The sequence below is a fragment of the Neltuma alba genome, unplaced genomic scaffold, assembly GCF_004799145.2.
Source record: "Neltuma alba isolate B1F8T4 unplaced genomic scaffold, ASM479914v2 tig00011202_pilon, whole genome shotgun sequence".
NCBI lineage: Eukaryota > Viridiplantae > Streptophyta > Magnoliopsida > Fabales > Fabaceae > Neltuma > Neltuma alba.
In genome coordinates, this window is record NW_021635926.1 from 33,191 (window position 1) to 54,593 (window position 21,403).

At 34.0% G+C, this 21,403-nt stretch overlaps 2 protein-coding genes across 2 annotated transcripts; one reads left to right on the forward strand and one right to left on the reverse strand.

The window, feature by feature from the left end:
* Positions 1–3,677: 3,677 nt before the first annotated feature.
* Positions 3,678–5,456, forward strand: LOC114762257 (stem-specific protein TSJT1-like). Its single transcript, XM_028951720.1, has 4 exons — positions 3,678–3,956; positions 4,204–4,444; positions 4,589–4,709; positions 4,938–5,456. Exons 1-4 carry the CDS (start codon positions 3,745–3,747, stop codon positions 5,126–5,128), a joined length of 765 nt encoding a protein of 254 aa, XP_028807553.1. The 5' UTR covers positions 3,678–3,744; the 3' UTR covers positions 5,129–5,456.
* Positions 5,457–8,287: 2,831 nt separating this feature from the next.
* Positions 8,288–14,618, reverse strand: LOC114762259 (WD repeat-containing protein 44). Its single transcript, XM_028951724.1, has 7 exons — positions 12,634–14,618; positions 10,890–10,980; positions 10,434–10,591; positions 10,296–10,347; positions 10,112–10,194; positions 9,855–9,948; positions 8,288–9,331 (listed from the first exon to the last, which is right to left on the reverse strand). Exons 1-7 carry the CDS (start codon positions 14,299–14,301, stop codon positions 8,733–8,735), a joined length of 2,745 nt encoding a protein of 914 aa, XP_028807557.1. The 5' UTR covers positions 14,302–14,618; the 3' UTR covers positions 8,288–8,732.
* Positions 14,619–21,403: the final 6,785 nt, after the last annotated feature.

Sequence of the window (21,403 nt, forward strand, 5' to 3'; positions counted from 1 at the left end):
CTTATTGGTGGGTTATTTCTATTTTTTTAGATATAATTTATCTAATTTGAAATTATCTTGGTACTAAGATGTTGATTATTTTTTCTGATCGAGGCCAGAATCTTATCAAATCTGATTATGATCTTTTGCAAATGCTGGTTTTAAATGCCTTCCTTATAATTAAATATTTTATCAAAAGAAAACTAATTTTAAAAAAACCAAAAATAAAACTTATTTATTTCTACTTTGTAAATTAACTTTTAGTTTAATGATGTAATTCTAAACATTTCTAAAATTTTTAAAACAAAACTTATTTGTGTTAATGTTACAATTTTTAATATCTTAAAATATTTTGAAGTTGTTTTTTTTTAACATCAATATTTTGAAGTTGTTAGTTATCTATTTTAAGCCTTAAAGACATTTTAATTATAATTATTATATTACTTAACAGTTTTTTATTAACAAGGTCATAATTTTCCATTAACTTCACTATTTAGCAATGTTAAAAGTTAGAAAGCTTTTTACAACATTTTAAAAATTAAGGGACCAACATAAAATAAAAACAAAGTTAACGGATTAGAGTAAATTATACGTCAAAGTTATACACTACATATACTTTTGCCTATTAGCGCCTTCAACTTTGTGTAGCTTGTTGTGAGTTATGAATAAGGATCACCGTTTTTTTTTGTGTGTTTTAACCTTAAAAAAACCGTCCAAACATATTTTGTTTGGGAATAAAATCAAGGGATAATTAATCTCCAGGTCCTTATAGTTTCATCTGATTTTTAATTAGGTCCTTATAAAAAATTTTCTTTTTATCAGATCCTTTTACTTTCGTGTGTTTTTAATTAGGTCCTCTATTTTTTTTTCTTTTTATCAGGTTCTTATAGTTTCGCTTATTTTTTAATTAGGTGCCTTGTAGTTTTTGAAAAATTATTTATTAACTTTATTCTTTAAAATTAATTTTATTTTTAAATTAATAATTATATAATTGGAAAAAATAATTAATATAATCATTTAGTAATTAATAAATAATCAGAATAATAATTATACTTAAATATAAATTATTTATAATCATATTTTAATTTTAGAAAAATTTATTATTATAATTTGAATTTTATAATTATAAAAATTCAAATTGAAAGTAAATAATATATTTGTTTAACTAAAAATTTAAAAGAATATTAACATAAGATTGTTACAATAATTTATTATTTTTAAAATGTTATTATTTGTAAAATAAAGAATAAAAACTACAAGGATCTAATTAAAAACAAAGTAAAACAATAAGGACCTGATAAAAAGAAAAAAAATTATAAGGACTTGATTAAAAATATATGAAAGTATAAGAACCTGATAAAAAGAAAAAAAATTATAGAGACTTGATTAAAAACCAGTTGAAACTATAAAGACTTATATATTAATTATCCCTAAAATCAAGATGCCCTAAGAATACATCGTGATTGAACAATATAAATAATTAAAAAAAGAAATAGTTTAGAAAAAGGAAAGAGAAGTTTATAAGGACTTCAATTACAGGCAAGCTTTTTTAAAACTGTCCAAACATATTTTGTTTGGGAACAAAATCAAGATTGCCCTAAGAATACATCGTGATTGAACAATATAAATAATTAAAAAAAGAAATAGTTTAGAAAAAGGAAAGAGAAGTTTATAAGGACTTCAATTACAGGCAAACTTTTTTAAAATGAAAGTCATTATTTTGCACATAGTTAAACAAATACTCCTCCAGTCCTAAATATAAAACCTTTATTTAGAATCGAAAGAGTATTATACATACCCAGCTAAAGAAGAGTTAGACACACTCAAATTCGGATTCTTTCTAATAAATAAAATTTTTAAATAAGTACTTTAAACCAATCTTTAGTTTTAATTTTAGAGTCTCATGAAATTGAAGCAAAAGGATCCACAGAACACATCATGATTGAACAGTCGCAGTTTGTGTGAGAAAACAGTGGATGATAATTATACTTGAGTGAGGAGGAAGCTGAATCTCTGTTGGATAAGTTTAAAATGTCTCATTCCCAAACCAAATCCGTTTGAGTATCTGAATTTTATATTGATTTTAATATCCTATGTCACTTTCTTCGTCCCTCTTTTTTCGTCCCATCTCAATCTTGAAAGGTCATATTAGCCCCTGTATCCACACTCTATTCAATTCTTTTTTGTTATATTACGTATCATCATCATCATCGGTATGAAAATATTAAAACTTCAAGAACTATGTAAAACCCATGACCCATAATCTAATAAAGTGCACAAATTATATTATACTACTTAGAAAAATTTTATTAATTGAAATTAAATTTATATTATTTATACTTTATTTTTTTAAAATTTTCAAAATTATTCTTGTTTTAAATAAATCCAAAAAGTGAGATAAAATTATATTTTGTGAACTCAGAAATATTTTATTTTTTTTACCGAAAGAAATATTTTGACATGAAAACTACAAAAAATTAAAATTTAAACCTCAGTCTATCCATTTGTTCAAACTTAATGGGCCCGTTTGGAATAACTTATAAGTAGTTTTTTAATTGTGATTCACAAAATGCGAAATAAATATGTAAAAGGAGTTTTACCCTTACTTACATAAAACGTGCTTATAAATTATTTTAACCATGATAGCAAATAGAGCCAATATTGCATCAATTGATTTAAGCTTTTTTGTATTTTGTAATATCTCCATGTATCTTCATTAACGTATTGAATTATTTTTAAATATATTCATATATTATCCATAGTAAATTTCTTAATTACATTGTTGATGACAGAATTTGAACTTAAGCCACTGGCCACTCTGACCTTTGTCCGCTTCCAAAGTTTGTACAGATGAACAAAATATACAGATGGCGTCAATCACGAGCTTCCACGATGATTTTGGTCTCCAAACAAGGGAAGATGCCTTCCTCTCCCATGGTAACACGAAATTAAGAATCCGATGAAAGTGTCACAGTGACGATGTGGGGTACTGACAAAGCCGCCCCACCTCATTGCAATTTGTGAATCTCATCCATCTAAGGACCTGTTTGGATAACAAGCCAAACTATATTTTGGGAAAAAAATCATCCAAACAAATACAAATTATCTGAAATTATGATTTAGGTCAAAATCATAGTTTTGGAACTCAAGACCATGATTTCAAGAAAAGTGAATTCATTCTGCTTCTTGTTCAAATTGGAGAGTATGCTTATGCCTATCAGAGTAGATCTCAACAATAATATGACTTTAACACCCTTTAATTTTTTTATAAACATATTTAACCTTATATCTTATAAATATATATACACATATTAATTATTTATTAATTACGTTATCTTATGTATTATTAATTATGTTGGTAAAAAATATATTATTAATAATTTTATTTCTTCTAATTAAAATATATTATAAAATCTATGTTTTATGTAATTATCATATTAACTTATTTTTTTTTAGTAATTTATATATATAAAAAGTGCTTCTGATAACAACTATCCAAACACTCTCATTTTATCAGAATCACTTTTTCACAAAATCTATTATCCCAGAATCTATTTTCCAGAAGTTATTCTCCAAAACATAATTTAGTTTCCAAACACCCTTTTAAACTCGGGATCCACGCCCACGATAACATTTAACCCGACTCAACCATGGATTAAGGCGAGATCCTTTACTTTTAAATACCCCCATCAACCCAGCATGGAATTCCTATCTTCCTTCCTTCTTTCTTTCTTTCTGACAGTTTGACAGGATCAGAATTTCAGGATGTTGGCTATTTTTCACAAGGCGTTTGCTCACCCACCAGAAGAGCTCAACAGTCCTGCTTCGTACAAAGGGTCCAAGAAGCCTAAGCTTCCTGAGGAGACTCTCACAGAGTTTCTTTCTCACCATCCTGAAAACACTTGCTCTATGAGCTTTGGTGAGGCTGCTGTGCTTGCTTATGTCCGCCCTGAGCAACAATTCTCCGTTCGTCAGAGGTAGTTTTTCATCGTACAGTGTCTTTCTGACATGTTTTTTAATTGCTCGTTTCTAGACCCAATTTGTCTCGTTGCGTTTACCACATCAAGCAAAGATGGTTGTTTTTCTGTTTCTTAATTCTCTATCAACTAGGTTGGAGAAAACCCACTGTGTTTTCTCTTCTCTCCACCGAAGATCCTTGTGTTTTGCTTGTGGTTCATTGTCTTAAGATGCAGAAGCCCCACTCTGGAATTTTCACATTCGCAGGTTGTTTTGCGGGCACGAAGACATATACTGTCTCTTTCTGGGGAGCTTGAACAATTTAAATGTTCTGAATAAGCAATATGGGTTGACAAAGGGCGCCAACGAGGCCATGTTTGTGATTGAAGCTTACAAGACTCTTAGAGACAGGGGACCTTACCCTGCAGATCAAGTGGTGAAGGATCTTGATGGCAGCTTTGCCTTTGTTGTCTATGACAGCAAGGTTGGAAGCGTTTTTGCTGCACTGGTATGTACCACGTTTTCCAGATCGAAACCAGTTAATTTGCGACCAGCTAATCCATACTGATCATAAAGAATTTCACCAAAAAATAAGAAAAGAGAAAGCAAACATAATTGATATATGAAATTGAAAAGATGAATTTGATTTCAGGGTTCAGATGGTGGAGTGAAGCTGTACTGGGGAATTGCAGCAGATGGGTCTGTGGTTATCTCTGATGATCTCGAAGTCATAAAAGAGGGGTGTGCCAAATCCTTTGCTCCCTTTCCAACAGGTACTGTTTCAGCTCCATGGAGATATCTCTAGGTCAATTTGGCGTATTAAAGACAATAAGTGGCTTAGTATGGCCTAAACCATCTTAAGTACCCTTCCTCTCAGATTATATATGCTAGTTTACGGGCTAAGGATTTCCAAGGAATTATAGATACTCAATTTCTGCAAGAAGAGAAAGTGGATAAAGATGATGAAGGTGGTGGTGATTGTATATGTGTTGTATTTGCAGGGTGTATGTTTCACAGTGAAGGAGGACTGATGAGCTTTGAGCATCCAATGAATAAGGTGAAGGCGATGCCAAGGACTGACAGTGAAGGGGCCATGTGTGGGGCCAACTTCAAGGTTGATAAATTCACCAGAGTCAACAGTATTCCTCGCGTTGGAAGTGAAACCAACTGGATGGATTGGGACCAACGCTAAGCTTACTTATTACTTTACATTTTCTTTAATGAGAAGCACACAGCTAGGTCCCACCCCTATCTCTCCCTCACTTCCCTTCTTAAGTGTTCTGTAGAATGATGAGAAGATAAGCTAAAGTCTTGAGATGTAAATTGAAGAAAAAGTTGGTGTTGCCGTCGTACAATCATGTCACTCCCTCAATCTTATCCTTACGTAACAAAGTGACCCCTTGTTCTAATAATGTCATGTTTCCTTCTGAATATCAAACGTTGGAGTAGTCTTTTTTGTACATTTTGGCCTTGTTGCACCAATTAAGAAGGAGCTTATGATATAAAATTATGTTTGATTCTGTTAAGGGGAACAAATATTAAAAATTGGAGTGGTAGGCACTGTCCACCTAAGATTATTTCATGGTTCACTTGCTTTGGAAGATTGAAGCAGGTTAAATAGTCCATTATGCTTGAACTCGAGCTTTTCTACGCATATTTGCACTTTATTAGATTTTCCAATATAAACATGACATATAAAGCTTTAATTGAAAAAGAAACGGAAAAAGTTAACACCGTATAATTAGATATTTCAAAATAGTGCGTCCACATGTAAACAACCAAGAATCTCATTCTCTCCTTTTTACTTGCACACATAGTAATTGGTGTGCTTTGGAACAGAGATGCTGTACGAATTTTCTGCTCTGGAAAAATCTTGGAAAGAAGGGAATTTGTCAAACACATTGAACAAGCAAAATTTCTGGAGGCTACTATCACCTGAGCAAGTCTCTATCCTGCTTCATCTTTCAGAGGCATAGCCTTCGGTGATGCACTATTAAAATGAAGTAGAATGTGTTATCTAAACGAGCCCGCAGGGGCAATGCTTGCATCCAGCATAAAGGGAAGCAAATGTAATCCCAGTTTCCTCATGGTTCCTTCTGTGAAATTCCGAGTCTCCAACGTTATGAGCATATTTGCCCACTTTGCTGTCACTCCCTGTATGCCTTAACACCATATCAATCATAGCTCAATTTTTTTAAGTCCAGTTAAGCCTCCAGCAAATCCTCTCTAATCACCAAGGTTGGCTATGAGTCGTGCATTCCCAAGGTGTTTGTGCTTCCTGTTCAATTCAACAAAAAAAACGGCTTATGAAATAGATTTAAGAAATTGGAACTGTGTTAAAGAACAGTATTGTTATGACATACTGACTTGCGTTTGACTTGCACTCAAGATAAAAACAAAATACTTTACAGTTACAGATGCACACATTAGACATAATTTGAACACATTTGACCCCAGGAAGGGGGGGGATAGATTGAGACAGAAACCTATCAATGAGAGCATTTTAAATGACAACATTAGGAGCCAATGATTTGCCAGACATTCTTTCTTTTAAAAAGATCCATAGCTTCGTCCACGATTTTGATTTTACAATATCCGTTAATCAACGGAATAAAATTCAGATGCCTCAGTTACGGGTCTTTCTTTGTTAAATGTCATCAGTGATTGTGTTATAAATCACTGAATTGCAATTCACGGGCAGTTCTTCATTTTCCAGTATAACATAACCAATCTGCTAAGGTGCCATAAGTAATGACGTTCAATTAAAATCCTTTTGTCAACGAACCATCATAAAGTGTGGTGCTTTCCCGACCTCAGTATTCATACAAAGTCCTTTCATAATCGTATTTAACGTTACAGTATACGGTTGATAACCCCGCTTGAAAATCCTCCCGAGTGAAGAAGAGAAAGCGCAAGCCATGTCACCATATTCGGTAATGTTTGTTCTTTGCAAGTGATCCTAAAAGCTTGTTCATTTGGACAATGGAGGGAGGAGGATACGGTTGAACAAAGCCACATAATGTTGGACGCTTCGAGGACTTGGGAAATGGGAATGAACACAAAACTTCAGAATGAATGCACAAGAGAGAGAGAAGGATTCGGGGATGGCATACCCAGTTGCAGCTGAAGACTTTTTCTGGCCCTTTACCTTTGACCCTAGTCCAACAACATAAGACAATACACGGCCCAATCCAACAGAAGGCACAACACAGAAACCGTAAATGCGGCTCGTTCGGATTGGAAGAAGAATCTTCGAAGTCCGACTATTCTGCGCCGAAGGCGAAATCTGACGCTTAAGCCCAAGACCTTTTTTTTTTTTTTTGAAATTCTGTATCCAGTTATTGAATTATATTTTTAAATATTATTAAACCCAAACAATGGGTAATCATTCCTGTATCATTTTTTCACAGTTTTGAAGGGCGTCAAGAAAAAGTTTAAGGAAAAAATGAAATTATCTTTATGATTTTTATTTATTTTTTCTTCTGTAACATACCGTGTATTGAGAATAATTTATTTATATTCACTATAAATAATCCAGACTCAAACGTAACCTGTGATCCTAAACGGGATCACCAGGTCAAACTAAGAACCCAGTTATTCGGCTGTTTTCACTCTCCTTCTACCGCAATATAAGTTTTGCCCCATTTCTCAAATTTCAACCATGGGAACTCCACATGCCTGATTTCTGCATTCACGGTCCTTTTCACTGATTCTGAACTTGAAGAAGACCATACAAGCAACCAGGTATTCTTGCTCTTGTTCTTTGCCATCTCCAGGTCTCATCTTTCTTTTAGATTATATGCTGTCTTCGGCTGCAAATCATTGAGTTGTTGCATGAAGGGACGCTACTGCAAGCTTAATTCCTTCATTTTCTAGCTTAAGGCCTATACACACATATATTCGTTTTAAGTGTCAAACAGCTTATAAAATTCAAGGTGAAAAACAACAGCTTATAAATTGTTTTGGTTAGATTTCCCAGCAATATTAGTGGTCATGGAAATGTTCCCCATAAGGTGATAATTTCGTCAAGGTAAATATCTCATTAAACGAGACTCCCATCTTCCACATTTGTTATTATAGCTTCCACTCTTTACCTTCTCTGTTTTTGTTTTTGAATTAAAAAGGCAGATATTAATTATCTGAGGTCATTAATTGGCTGAGGTCTCAAACGGAATTGAACCCGCCCCCTACCTATGAGGAAACTCTCATGTCAATAAGATATTATATACCTTCTCTGCATATCATGGTTCTAACCATATGCAGATTGCAGATTGCAGATTGCAGATTGCAGATTGATAATCCCTAATAAAATATCTCGAGCCTAGATTGGAGGTATTATAACTCTGCGCTATTCTCAAACACCATTTCCATCCACTTCTATGTGTGATTTGCATTAACATTGCACGACACACTGGATTACAACAAAACTGTAAACTAGTGTAAAAGAATTTCCATTGACATTTGTCAGTCAATAAGCTTTTCCCATTCTCATTACTCTACATTTCCCGACTACATGAACCCAATAGGTTTCTAAATTCCTGCTGTACTTTTTCTTTCTCTTTTTTCCCCCTCTTTTTAACAATTTCTTTTCCCCCTTTCTGCACCAATCGGAATGGCAACCTATCTCCTCATCCGATGAGCACAAGGACAAGGAAGGAAATGGAACCCCTCTACTATAACAAATCTCACCCAATATCTGTACAAATCTTCAACTAATGGAGAAAGTGAAATCTACCACCTTCTGAGATGAAAATCATCAACCCAATTCTCCCCAGGCACTCTACATCACCTCTTCATTATATCCGAAGTGGCAATCCAAAATTTTGGAAAGTTCTAATTTCCCCTCGAAGGCCAGCAGTTACAATCACCATACCCCACGCTGACATGTTTTGGCTCACCCCACTGGAGAGATCTATGCTGACTCGAGGGGTTCGGTTCCGTGCAGCTACAACAAGTTTTTCCTCTGGCCACGTCGCAGAAATTCTATCAAAGAAGTAATCGTTTGTTGTGCTTGCAATTGTTCCATGAAGAGGACTGTTGGTGCATCCTGATGCCGATTGCGAACCATCAGTACCAAAATTATCCTCCACCGGGGTAGGAGGATGATTAGCAGACATGACATCATCCAGAATATTATCATCACCGGTCTGTTCTCCAGACAAAGTCTCAGGCATTTCCCAGGCATCGCCCATACCAGGCCAGGGAATTGCCACTGAAACATCTTTACAGTGAAAATGTTCATACGATTGCGTTACAGTAACACCTTTGCTCCGGTTAGGTCTGCAATCAGCTTCATTTTTCCATATATACACATGGGAATCCGCACTTGCTGAGATTACATATTTTCCATTTGCTGTGAGAGAGGCAGAAATCTGGCTATTTGGGTTACGAAATCCTGCACAACACCAAGTCAGATTATTCTCAAGCCAAAACCAAAATGAAAACATAGTGAAGAACACCATCTCTTCACATACTTCATGCCAATCTAAAGAAAGCTGAAATAAAAGATGTTCACCAAGAAACCAAAGAATAATGAGACAAATAAAGAAATTCTCAATCCAAAAGAAATCTCCACACTACACCGCAACTTACCCTATAACATATGATAGCGATAAAACATGGATGCACAAACTATATTAAGACTATAAATCTAGGTAAATACAAGGACTGCTCGATATTTGATGCCAGCATAGGGTTTGCTGGCTAGAATCAATTGGAGGAGAAAGCTCAGTGGCTGAGGTCGTTGAGAATAAACTCCACATCTCTCATCTAAACCAGCAAAACAATATAGTCTAAATTTTGACCAGATCATAGGATAGCATCAAATCCAAAAGCCTCCATTCAGATGAAAGTAATTTACTAAAAATTGTTATCCTCACTTGTTATACTATTTTTACAAATTTAAGCATTAATTTTACCTTTGAACTTATGAACCAGATCAACACCATCAACAACCCGAATTCTTGAATCAGCAGACGTGATAAGTACTTCTGAAGAACTTCCCGGGGCAAACTGTTGAAAAAAATCAAGTACCAAGAAAGACATCAGTCAAGGTAAATATACAAGATCATGCGTTCTCCTGTTATTCAAACCCCCCCCCCCCAAAAAAAAAAATTGAAAACCAAAAGGAGGAGGGGTTGCTTTCATATAACACAGCTACTAAGCCATTAAATACCTGGAAGCCAGTGATTTTCTTGTGATGCGATCTCTTTTTCTTGTTCTGCAAATTGATTTGACTTTTCTGTTGCAACTTATTATCTGAATGAAATTTGAAAACAATATTACAGTCAGCAATTCTACAATCGTACTAATGTCCCTTAAAAGGATATATTTAGAATATGAGGTGTCACTAAAAGTACCAGATGTATCATATAAATGGCAGCTACCCTTGTAAGAACCAATTAACGCACCCTGCAAAAGCCAGCAACCTTTACTTTATTACAACTCACCAAGTGAACTTTGAAAGCTTGAAATGATACATATTAACGACTGACAACCTGCCCATCAGATGTATAGCAAGCCGCAGTGACCATCTCGTGTAAATCAGTATAATCAACAACTTGACGATCAGGAATGCTCCATATGCGAACCTTAGAATCCAGCGATCCACTAATGAAATATCTATCATCAACAGGATTAAACTGGATGCAGGTTACTGTGTCCACACAGAAAAAGATTGAAGGAAAAGGTATATATTAGCAAGAAACAGAAGATCGGGAAGAATAGAATTGCTTTCATTGATAAGTTCAGCAAACTTAAAAACATGAAAGAACTCTTAAAAAAGTTCTTGTCTACATTAAATTATTCCAAAGCTGTTTCGCCATAAGGCACCATACCATTATAAAGTTATGCATTCCTGAGAAGGGAGTGCACAAGTAAGAATATGAAATCTATTAGAACAAGGAAAAACAAAAATCAGGGCATTCCAAAACATAATAACTGCATGTACTCACCAAAGTCACTGTGTGAAAAAACTTTCAAACAAGTCTTGCTAGTCAAGTGCCACAGCCGCACTGTTTTGTCCATAGAAGATGAGAGCAAATGCTGATCAAAAGGGAGAAAGAAAATGCATTACTAGAACAATCTAAACATACAGGTTTTTATCCCATATTTATAAAAGAAACAGCCCTATTTAAAGACAAAATCACCTGGGATAAACAGATTAGCTCGGGAAAATCCCCGCAGAAATAATTAGACAAATCCCTTAAGAGCTTTTAAATCACATGTCCTAAACTGCGTATGATCCCTCATTAAACCCAATTCTCTATGATCTAATAACTTGAAATATAATCGTTCTAATTCCTAGATGTTATCAACTTCGTATGAAAGATATGCCATAAATGTGGCTGCAAGATTCTAAACCAGTCAAAATCATTTCAACTATACAAAAAAGGGATTACACCTACATAACAAAATTGTAAATGTATTTGAAACCAAATTGAGCACCAGATAAGAGGAATTTTGTGGCCCTCTAAAAGCAGACGTCCTAAGCTGAGAGTCAAGTTTGTTTTCTAACAAATATTAAATACAGGACAATAGACAAAACAGAGTAGACAATGATAGAATGAATTGCTAAGCATCCGCTCCTATCAAGATAATAAAGCTTACAAAGGGAATACTGACAAATTGGCCAAAATTTTTAGCTAAAAAGCAGCTAATCCCAACCATTACATAGCACACCCATTCTAGACATCAACAGGATAATAATCCAAATAATATACAAACAAAAGCATCCCACAGGGGCTACTAACCTGAACACCTTTTTTTGTGGTATACTAAACAGAGCATTTCAGTTCCCTTTACCTACAGCCACTACCATTATTTCCACAGTTCAATGGAGCAATTGCTGATAAACTGGATATATCCATCGCATAGAATATTTCACATCAGACGTTATTATGGAATCTTTACAAGGCTAACGCCAGAAGCCATCCAGTTCAATTAAACAAACAAGCTCCCTAACTTTGTCGTCAAAAGCCTTTCCAGGGAAGGCTTAGGATTACAACATGGGGTTGTCAAATCAATTGTAAACCAAACTAGAATTGTGTGGGGAAAAAGTTCCACTTCTTGCTGAAACAGAACTTTCACTTTTTATTCCTATGATTTTCATACACACACACACACATATATGTATGTATATAACTTGGGACCAGCCTCAGCCCTAACAAAACGTTTGAATCATTATTCAATTGTTTTCAGTTAAAACATGCAGGAATGAAACCACTAGTTGCGTAATTAAATTGAAAGTATAACAGAAAACCTTAACAGTATATATACAATATTCTAATGTGAAACTTAAGATCTAGATTATCACTTCAAGGTTATTCACCACTCAAGAACCGGCCTATTTCAGTGAATTAAGGATAGGTGCCCATATTTAGTAACCGATCCTTCAAACAGGAACAGGATTTCCTTACCTCTAGTAGGAGGATACCTGTGTTTACACCCCCAAAAAAAAAAAAAAATCTATTGAACAGATTATATGTACAAAAGCAGAGAACTCAGCTTAAGCACATCCACCGCCGGAACCTATGATAACAGCATAATTTAGGAAAAAAATATATTGCTCATAAACGAGATGAGTATATCCAGCATGTGATAAAATAACACCACGTAATGGCAAATGACTCTAATTAGACATTGAGAGATTTGGTGTATATTCAGAATTAGACATATCATCAGAGAAAAGAAGCTAACCTGAGACTTGGACCAAGATAGGTCAAGGACATCATTATGATGGCCTTGGAATGAGCAAATGGGTTTTTCACTGAGCGCAAAAATAGTTTCCGGCACCACTAATTGATCCAAGCTCAACGATTTTCTGCTTATGGATGATCTCCCCCTTCTCTTCCTGTCAGGATGATTGTCCATTCCGGGGGAGAGCAGAGTTGGCTCTGGCGATCCATTCACAACAAACAACATGTTCATGTTCCCATCTTCAGCTCTCTCCATCAGTAGCTCTCCCTTCCTCTCTGACTCCACAACTTGCCAAACATGTATTAGACAATCCTCACCTGCACTGGCAAGGTATTTTCCATCCAAACTAAACTTAATGCTCCATATAGATCCATTGTGAGCCTGTATTTCCTGGCTTTTATAAAGTCCTGTAAGCTCTTTGCAAGACTTCCCATACTGCCTAACCCGTACTCTCTCAGGCCCGTGAAATGAACAATCCTGGCTATCATCCGTTGCTGAGCTTGACCTGCGGCCACCCTTCTCAGATGAGGTATCCCTTTCATCACTACTTCGTCGCTCTTTATAACCCGTCATAGTGCTTGCAACATTCTTGATACTCTTAAACCAACCCACCTTCTTCTTCGGCTTGGAACTCCCTCCACTGCCGCCACTTGCATTAGAATCTACACTATCCTTATTGCCCTCCTCAACACTTTGCCGTCTCATTAATTCTTGAACTATTGGAGAGTGCCCAACCGTCATCTCAAATTCCTCCATAGTCAACTGCCTTCCAGTCCCGACTTCTTTGAGTTTGCTCCACGTTCCGTCTTCCCTAACCTCCTTGACTACAAACTCCTTCCCATTATCGAGATCTCTTATGGTACACACTTGTTCATTTACGCTGTCAACCCCATTACAGTCCACAACCTCCTCTACCTCCGTACCTTCAATTTCCGAAACGGACACCACCAAGCTATGATCGAAATCCACACTCAAGTTCGAGGATTCGCTCTGAATTTCATTCCCCCTTTTACAATTTTTCCCAGCAGGCGGCTTATTAAGGGAAGCGGCACTATCAACGGGTGATCCATTACCATTAACTCCCCTTGACTTGACGACAAGATTACGGTTATTTACAAATGAACCGGTCTCTGGTGCGACCGAATGAATAGAAAGAATTGAAGAAGACGAACAAAAAGAAGACTTATTACAACGATCATGAGACTGACCAGACACAGACAAGTCACTGCGATCCGCTGCACCGTCTGATTTCGATTGGAACATGCCAGTGGAGCAACTAGAACTTGCAGCCTGTTGTTGGCGGCTTAAGTGATCGGACGAAACCGGTCGCCCAAACTCTCCATTGCCCATTTCTCTAAGATCAGCGGCGGAGGAAGGCTTTCCCCGGGACAATGATGGGTCACCGCCGAGGCCCATCTCTCGAAGGAGGCGGGTCCGGCGTTCCGACACAGAGGAGGGTTCGGAGATCCATATGTCGTACTTGGACATGGCGAGCGGGAATTTGGGGACAGGAAAGGGCTGGTTGGAACCATAATTCGGAGAGTTGGAATTGGAGTCGTTGTCGTCGTCGGAGTTGGAAGTGGAACAAGAGCAAGATGAGGAAACTAGGCGGTCGTGGGACTCGTAGAAGCACTCGTCTTCCTCTTCTTCGTCCCCGGCTCTGCTCATCGTTTATTGGGCATTCCCATTTGAATGAAAATGCCCCCGGAATCGATCAGATCAGAATGGGATTTCGTCCAAGCAGATACCTGAGAAGAAAGAGCAATGGTATCTGGGGTTGGATCTGCAGCGCTATTGGTGCGCTGAGGAAGAGTAAATTGGTGCGAAAAAGCGATACGAAGGGATCGGACAAGAAAGGGGACGAAACCAAGCGAGTTTTTGGCTTAGAACTCAGATCCAATGAGAGAGTGTGAGTTAGCGAGAGGGATTGGGAACGAAGCCCTATGCTATTGTTGCTGGGTTGTGTGGGGGCGTTGGGGTTTGGCGAGCAATGTTTTTGGTGGGAGGAGGGGAGAGAGAGAGAGAGAGAGAGGGAAAGATGATTTCTTTTCAATATAAAATGTCTAAGAAAGTGGAAACGAAATTTCTTTTGGATTTTAGGATACAGATGGAAAGTAAAATAGGGAAGGGAAATTGGGAGTTTGTTTGGCTTTTTTTCCCGTATACATATTTCGCTTTCAAGAATTGAGCATTGAGGAAGAAGAGAATGGTTGGGTGATTCTACCGTTTGGAATAACTTGTTTGTATGGTAATACTAATCCCTTTCTTTTCTTTTCTCTTCTTTTTTCAAATTGAGCCACCGTATGGTATACTAATACTAACACTAATCCCTTTCCATAAGCTTCATTTGAAGCTAACCTGCAAATTAAGAATTGGGGCTCTTTTTCTCCCATGTAAGGGGGGAAAAAATATAACAATGATAACTGTTCAAATAAAATTAACCACACAACTAGCGATATTTTATTAAGGTAATTTTATCCATTTAATGTGGATTATTATATTCATCCCTGCTGAGAGGTCATCATCTAAAAATTCATTTTAAATATTTAATTACTTCTATTTTTTTAATTTTATTTCAAGGAATTACTTTTATTCAGCTTTATTTATTGGCTTTTTTTTTTGGTTTAGTATGGCATGTTAAAATTCTGTTAACTTCTAAGGATAACAATTCCCCTCTTGTCATTGTCGTATTGCATATATGCTATTCAACATAAGATGAAATGCGAGATAACTTTATGCCAGATCAGATTGGATTCTTTATAACAGGGAAGTCAAATTATATTCTTTCCAATAAGAGCAGGTTTAGATCCAGATCATTTGAGCATGAGATCTAATTTACCCATCCTTAAATATTTTAGAAAACTATTTTATAATTACCTACATTTTTTCTTAATTAATTTCTAATTTGGTATTTATACGCTTTTTTTTTAATTAAATCATTTAATTTTACCTTATTAACGCTGCTAGTTTCTGTACAATGACTAATAATATTAATAAATCAAAGTTACTTGGACTAATAATACTAAAAGATCAAAGTTAAATGATTTAATTTTAAAAAATATATATAAAAGATACTAGGTTCAAATTTGAGGAAAAGTATAGGTAACTGCAAAATACTTTTTCCTGTAATTTTTTTTGACATTTCTACGAGACATCAGTGGGAGAGTATCTTTGAGGTAACAAAAGTAAATTCTTTTGATCCTGGTTTAGTCTATATACAAAAGTTAAGAATTAAATAGCCAAACACATGTTAAAGGGGAAACAATGAATAACAATAAAAATGATTTATTTGTCTCACAAATTTATAATTCATTTTCTAAGATATCTTTATTAATTACATATGTTAAAAGGTTTTCACTAAAAAATAGTGATGATTAAAAGAATATTTCAAGAATATCAACTTATACATGTTACAAATAACTAATTTAATTAAGTTTTTAGTCTACTCAAAGTAATTAAGTAGCTCTTATATTAATAACATAATATGATAATGAACGAAGCAACATCGAAATGAATCAAGGGGAATAGAAACAACAAGATGGGATTCATGATTAAGGAGGTGAAAGAAGTACTATAGAGTGATGTGGATCTATGTCCAACCAACAAAAGGTTTTGTGATGTTTACAAGTTGTTGTGTTCCTTCTCCAAAGGGGTGTTGCAATTTTGAGGGGCATCATGATTATGTCTTGGATTAACAATTTCCACAAAACCCATAATTTTCTCTATTTTTTGTTATCTTTTTGGGGAATTCAAAGTTTACCAGACACACCAAAGTCATTAAAGCTAGGGTTTTTAGGGACACTATAAATCATGCTTGTTGGGGGACAAAATATGCATATAAAATAATAAAGCCAATAAAGCAAAGCCACCACATATATGTCATTATGCTTTAACTCACTGTAACTTTGAAATTAAGTCATTTGTTTCATCTTTGCTTCCTCTAAAAAAGCTCACCTGAATCATCTCCACTTTTACTTACTTTATCATACATTACGATTTCTTTTGTTTTTTACATGCTTTTGTTCTCAGAGCAAATTATGTATATACGGTTAAATTCTTAATTAAACTAAACCAAAGAGACATATTTAATTCAGAACATTATGTTTTTATTATTCAATATTAAATGCTAAGATCAGTTGTGAGTAATAACTGGATATACATGTCATCAGCTACTTCTTTTTAATTAGATGGCAACCTAATTATTGCGCAATGAAAATGTTGGTGGAGTAAAATAAAAATAAAAGAATACCTATAAATAGATATATGCATCATAATGAGATTCTTTAAATTGACAAAAGCCCCATTTAAAGCAATAGAAGTGATAAAGACAATTGAAGTGGAATTTGATAAGACACAATGTAAAGCCGACATGCAAGGGTAATAATCATTTTGATGCGGGGTAAAAAAAAATGACGGTGGGCATTTTAATTATGCAACAGAGAATTAAAGTGTGAATAAAATTAAATTAAAAAGGAAGTTATAATAAGGGTGTAGGTAGGATGGAATCATTTAATTGTGAGGAAAATGTGTATAATGGGCTAGTAAATTAAATAAATGAATAATGGCTGGGGGAAGATAATAAAGGAGGAATTAAGAAAAAGAAAGACTTTACAGATCATAAGAACATGGAGACAAATAATGAGGAATCAAGGCGTAACAAGTGCATATTTCATCAACACATGCTCTCCCATATTCTTTCCACATTGCTCCTGACATTTATTCTTCTCCTTCTTCTTTCTTCTTTGCTTCTTCACGATCTCGGATTGGTTTAATTGATCCATATGAGCTTCCTTTCTTCTTTACTTTGTCTCATATTCTTCCAATCTTTTTTATATATATTATTCTCTTGGTCTTAAAGTAAAATTTATTTTCTAATGTAAATTAAATATGTCTTGCATTTAGGATTGGAGGAGTATAATTTTTTAAAAAGATTTGGCCTTCACGCTTTTTCCTTTTTTTACTGCAAATTAATTACACGTCTTTTTTATTTTTTTCTTACTCATTATATTACCTCCGATTTTAATTATAAGATTTTATTTGTAGTCTACACATGAAATCTTATAATTAGGACCGGAGATAATATCTTTTTTTTTGCCATTCTTCTATCATCATATTCCTCGATCACTATCTCTATTAATAAGAAATAAGAATACATATCTATATATATATATATATTTCTTATATATTTACCTTTTTTTTTTAAATTCCTAATCTACATGTAGTTTAATTGTTTATAACTTTTTTTTTTTACCGGAATTGCTTATAACATATAAAAGGGAGTAGAGGGAGTATTTCATATCATGAGGTATACCACGCTTATTATATCAGTACTGTCATTATTTAATAGTAGCAGTATTTTGTTATTTTTTATTCAACGACGAATAGGATCGAATTTTTTATCTGCAATGTTTCCCTCTTTTTTTGGCCAGATTTTTTAAAAATATTTTTCAGTGCATTCCGATATGTGCATATTTCCTCCTAAGAATTCTTTTTCTTAAGAAAAGAAGTGGTTGGAATTGCAATTATCAAAATTATTTAATTAAAATATGACAAGTATATTATTTGTTTGTTTTTTTAATTGAATAATTTGGTCCGCAGAAGTTGCAAGCAATTGAATCTCAATCAATCACAGTCAGCAAGTCAAATAAAACCTATTAGAAGGATAAAGCTCTTCCAGTGCTATTTCTTTTTCATTCACGAGATGAACCGAGAAATATAATCCTTTTGTTTATTTATTTTTAAATTTGGGTTCCACGAACCTGAAAGCCTATTTAAGAATATTGGGAATTTATACCACACAAACAAACAAATATCAATTTAATGATCGGGTTTTTTAAAAAGACAAAAGGACTTCACAATTTATCGAAGGAATATAACGTGGCTGTATGGTTCATGCTGGGGGGGCTTCATAGAAGAATATTCTTCGCCTAATGCCGTTTCAGCTCATAAACAAATGAAATAGAAAAATCAAACCCATTAAAAAAAAAAAAGTGATGCCCACGTATTCAACTATTAATTGTAATTTAAATTATTACAAAAAAAATGAAATTATATGACTTTGTGTGGCCCTTGAACTTACGTGGCTCACACCGGCCATCTCTATATTTTGAGTTTATTATTAATATGAAAATTTAGAAGCCAACATTTAATTTATAGTAACTAATATTTTTATATAAAAAAAAAGCTTCAATCAAATTTTATAATAATATATACATATGAAGAACAAGGTTGGTTCCTTGATGGTTGGTGATTTTATAACTAATAAAGGAAATAATGATGAGAGGCCACTAAATTAAAGAGCAAAGTGCAATTGACTAAAGAAAATTGGTTCATTTAACACGTATGCGACTAATACCTTACAAAAACATGGGTTTAAATCTCATTGCTAATATAACAACTCTTATTACGCCCTCTTATGAGAAAGTTTAATTTGATTCTAAATAAAAAACCTTAATTTATTTTATTTTCTAAATTTATAATTTTTTTAAAAAATTCATATTAATTGTGCAGGTTAAGGAGTTGATAGTGATAAAGTTAAAAAGTTACTCTTCCGGTCATAAATACAAGACCCTTATACACACTTGTATAAAGGTCTTATATTTAGGATCGGAGGAGTATTAAATTTTAAAATATAGTTAATGAAATCTAAAATTTTTGTTAATTCTAATATAACATGTTAATAGTGATTTATAAATAAATAATACGGATGAGTAAAATTTTTGGCCCCTGCCAAAAGAAGGACAAAAAAAAGGAGGGGAAGCGGTTGAAGACCTAGCAAAGTAAAGGAGGGAGTGGTTTCACCTCAGCCTGATTTAACTCAAAAGGACGAAAGTGGAGTTGAAATGAGGAGCATGGATTGGAAAAGGGGTGGGTAATTAATTATGACATAATACAACATTTGCCGTGGTCGGAGGGGACCAAAAAGAAACCCATATTAGGTTAATTTCTGTGTAACTCAAACAGGACAAAGTTGGCATGTTCCACTGCTTAATTTTGGTTTTGTCTTAACTCCTCACAATGTCTACTGCTTTCCTAATTAACAACAAGAAGTAATTGATTCATTGATTTCCCAAAACTTTCACTTCTCTCTCTCTCTGTTTCTTCTTCTATTTTTAACTCACATCAATACATTATATTCTTGTTTACAAAGTTTCAATATGTTTTATCGAAACTAAGAAAAACTTAAAACTTTTATAAATAAAACTAGATGAATATGTTTAAAATTTATATAATATTTATAATTTATAAACAACAAATTAAATACATGTAATTATGAGACTAGTCTTTTTTCCCTTAATAATGTCATATCCCATTGTGAGATCCTACATAATAAAGATAACTAATAAAAATATGATAATCATAAGTGAGCAGCTCAATTATATTGTCATTTTCTATACTGACTTGCATTACAAGTTGCTCAGTTATCATGAGATTGCTTGATAGTTATTTTCTTTCCTTAACACCTTATAACAATTCAATTCTTCCTATTTTTATACAGTATCCAATGAAACACAAATCATTTAATATTCTCTAGTGCTGTCTCTCTTTATTTTTCCCCTTTATCATTTTATTCGGCGAGTGATTTGAATATTTTTAAACGATAATTTATGGTTTAATTAAAGTCGAATATTCGCCACCGTCATAACTCTAACACAAAATTTTATTATTGCAATACGTGGTTTCAAATGAAAAGACAACATTCCTTATCCTCACCAATGCATTAAAGTTGATTTCCCCTTCGGCATTCACATGAACAATGTACAATATTCTCACGTTCATTTTACCTTCTTACTTCACATAAAACACATGCTTGTGTATATATCTGTATATACTCCCTTCCGTGTAAAATATAAGTGACTTTTTAATACTCTTCTGATCTTTAATATAAAATCTAATTAATTAATTTAAAGAGATTAAAGGTATTAGTTGAACTATTAAATATGATATATTTTATCTAAAACACCCTAAGTATCTTTCTTAACTTGAGAATATTAATAGAGTTAATTTGAGAAAAATAATACTCCTCCGGTCCTTAATATAGGACCCAATTCTTGAGTTGGTTTTGGTCCTAAATATAAGACTCATTTCTCATATTTATCATTTTTCTCTAAATTACCCCTATGGATACTCCCTCAACCATAATCAAGTAGAAGAGGGAGAGAGGATATTAAAAAAGATGATTATGGTATTTTAGGAAAAATATAAGACTCATTTCTCATATTTATCATTTTTCTCTAAATTACCCCTATGGATACTCCCTCAACCATAATCAAGTAGAAGAGGGAGAGAGGATATTAAAAAAGATGATTATGGTATTTTAGGAAAAATGTGTCACTTTTCTTATAATTAACTAACTTACTTAACTTCCTTAATCTAATCAAATCAGTTAAATGGGTCTTATATTAAGGATCGGAGGAGTAATAAACATGTTAGATAGGTATTACATACAAGATTAATATATACTCCCTAATTAGATCCTATATTAAGGAGCGGAAGAGTGCCTTATAGAAATCAAGAAAGAGCAGCTAATTTATTAAATTTTAAAGGGAAGAGGAAAAAAAGGAGTATTCACGTTTAAATATTAATAATTGAGGAAATATAGAGAGGGAGGGGGGAGATCTGGTGTGGTTGGCCAACCACATTAATCCCCCCGCCCTCTTATTTAATGATTTATACTTTTTAGTATCTAAAGAATAATAAGTGCATGGATGAATGGATTGCGGTTGCATGTAGTTATGGTTGGTGACTTAATAGTGGTCCAAATGAATAC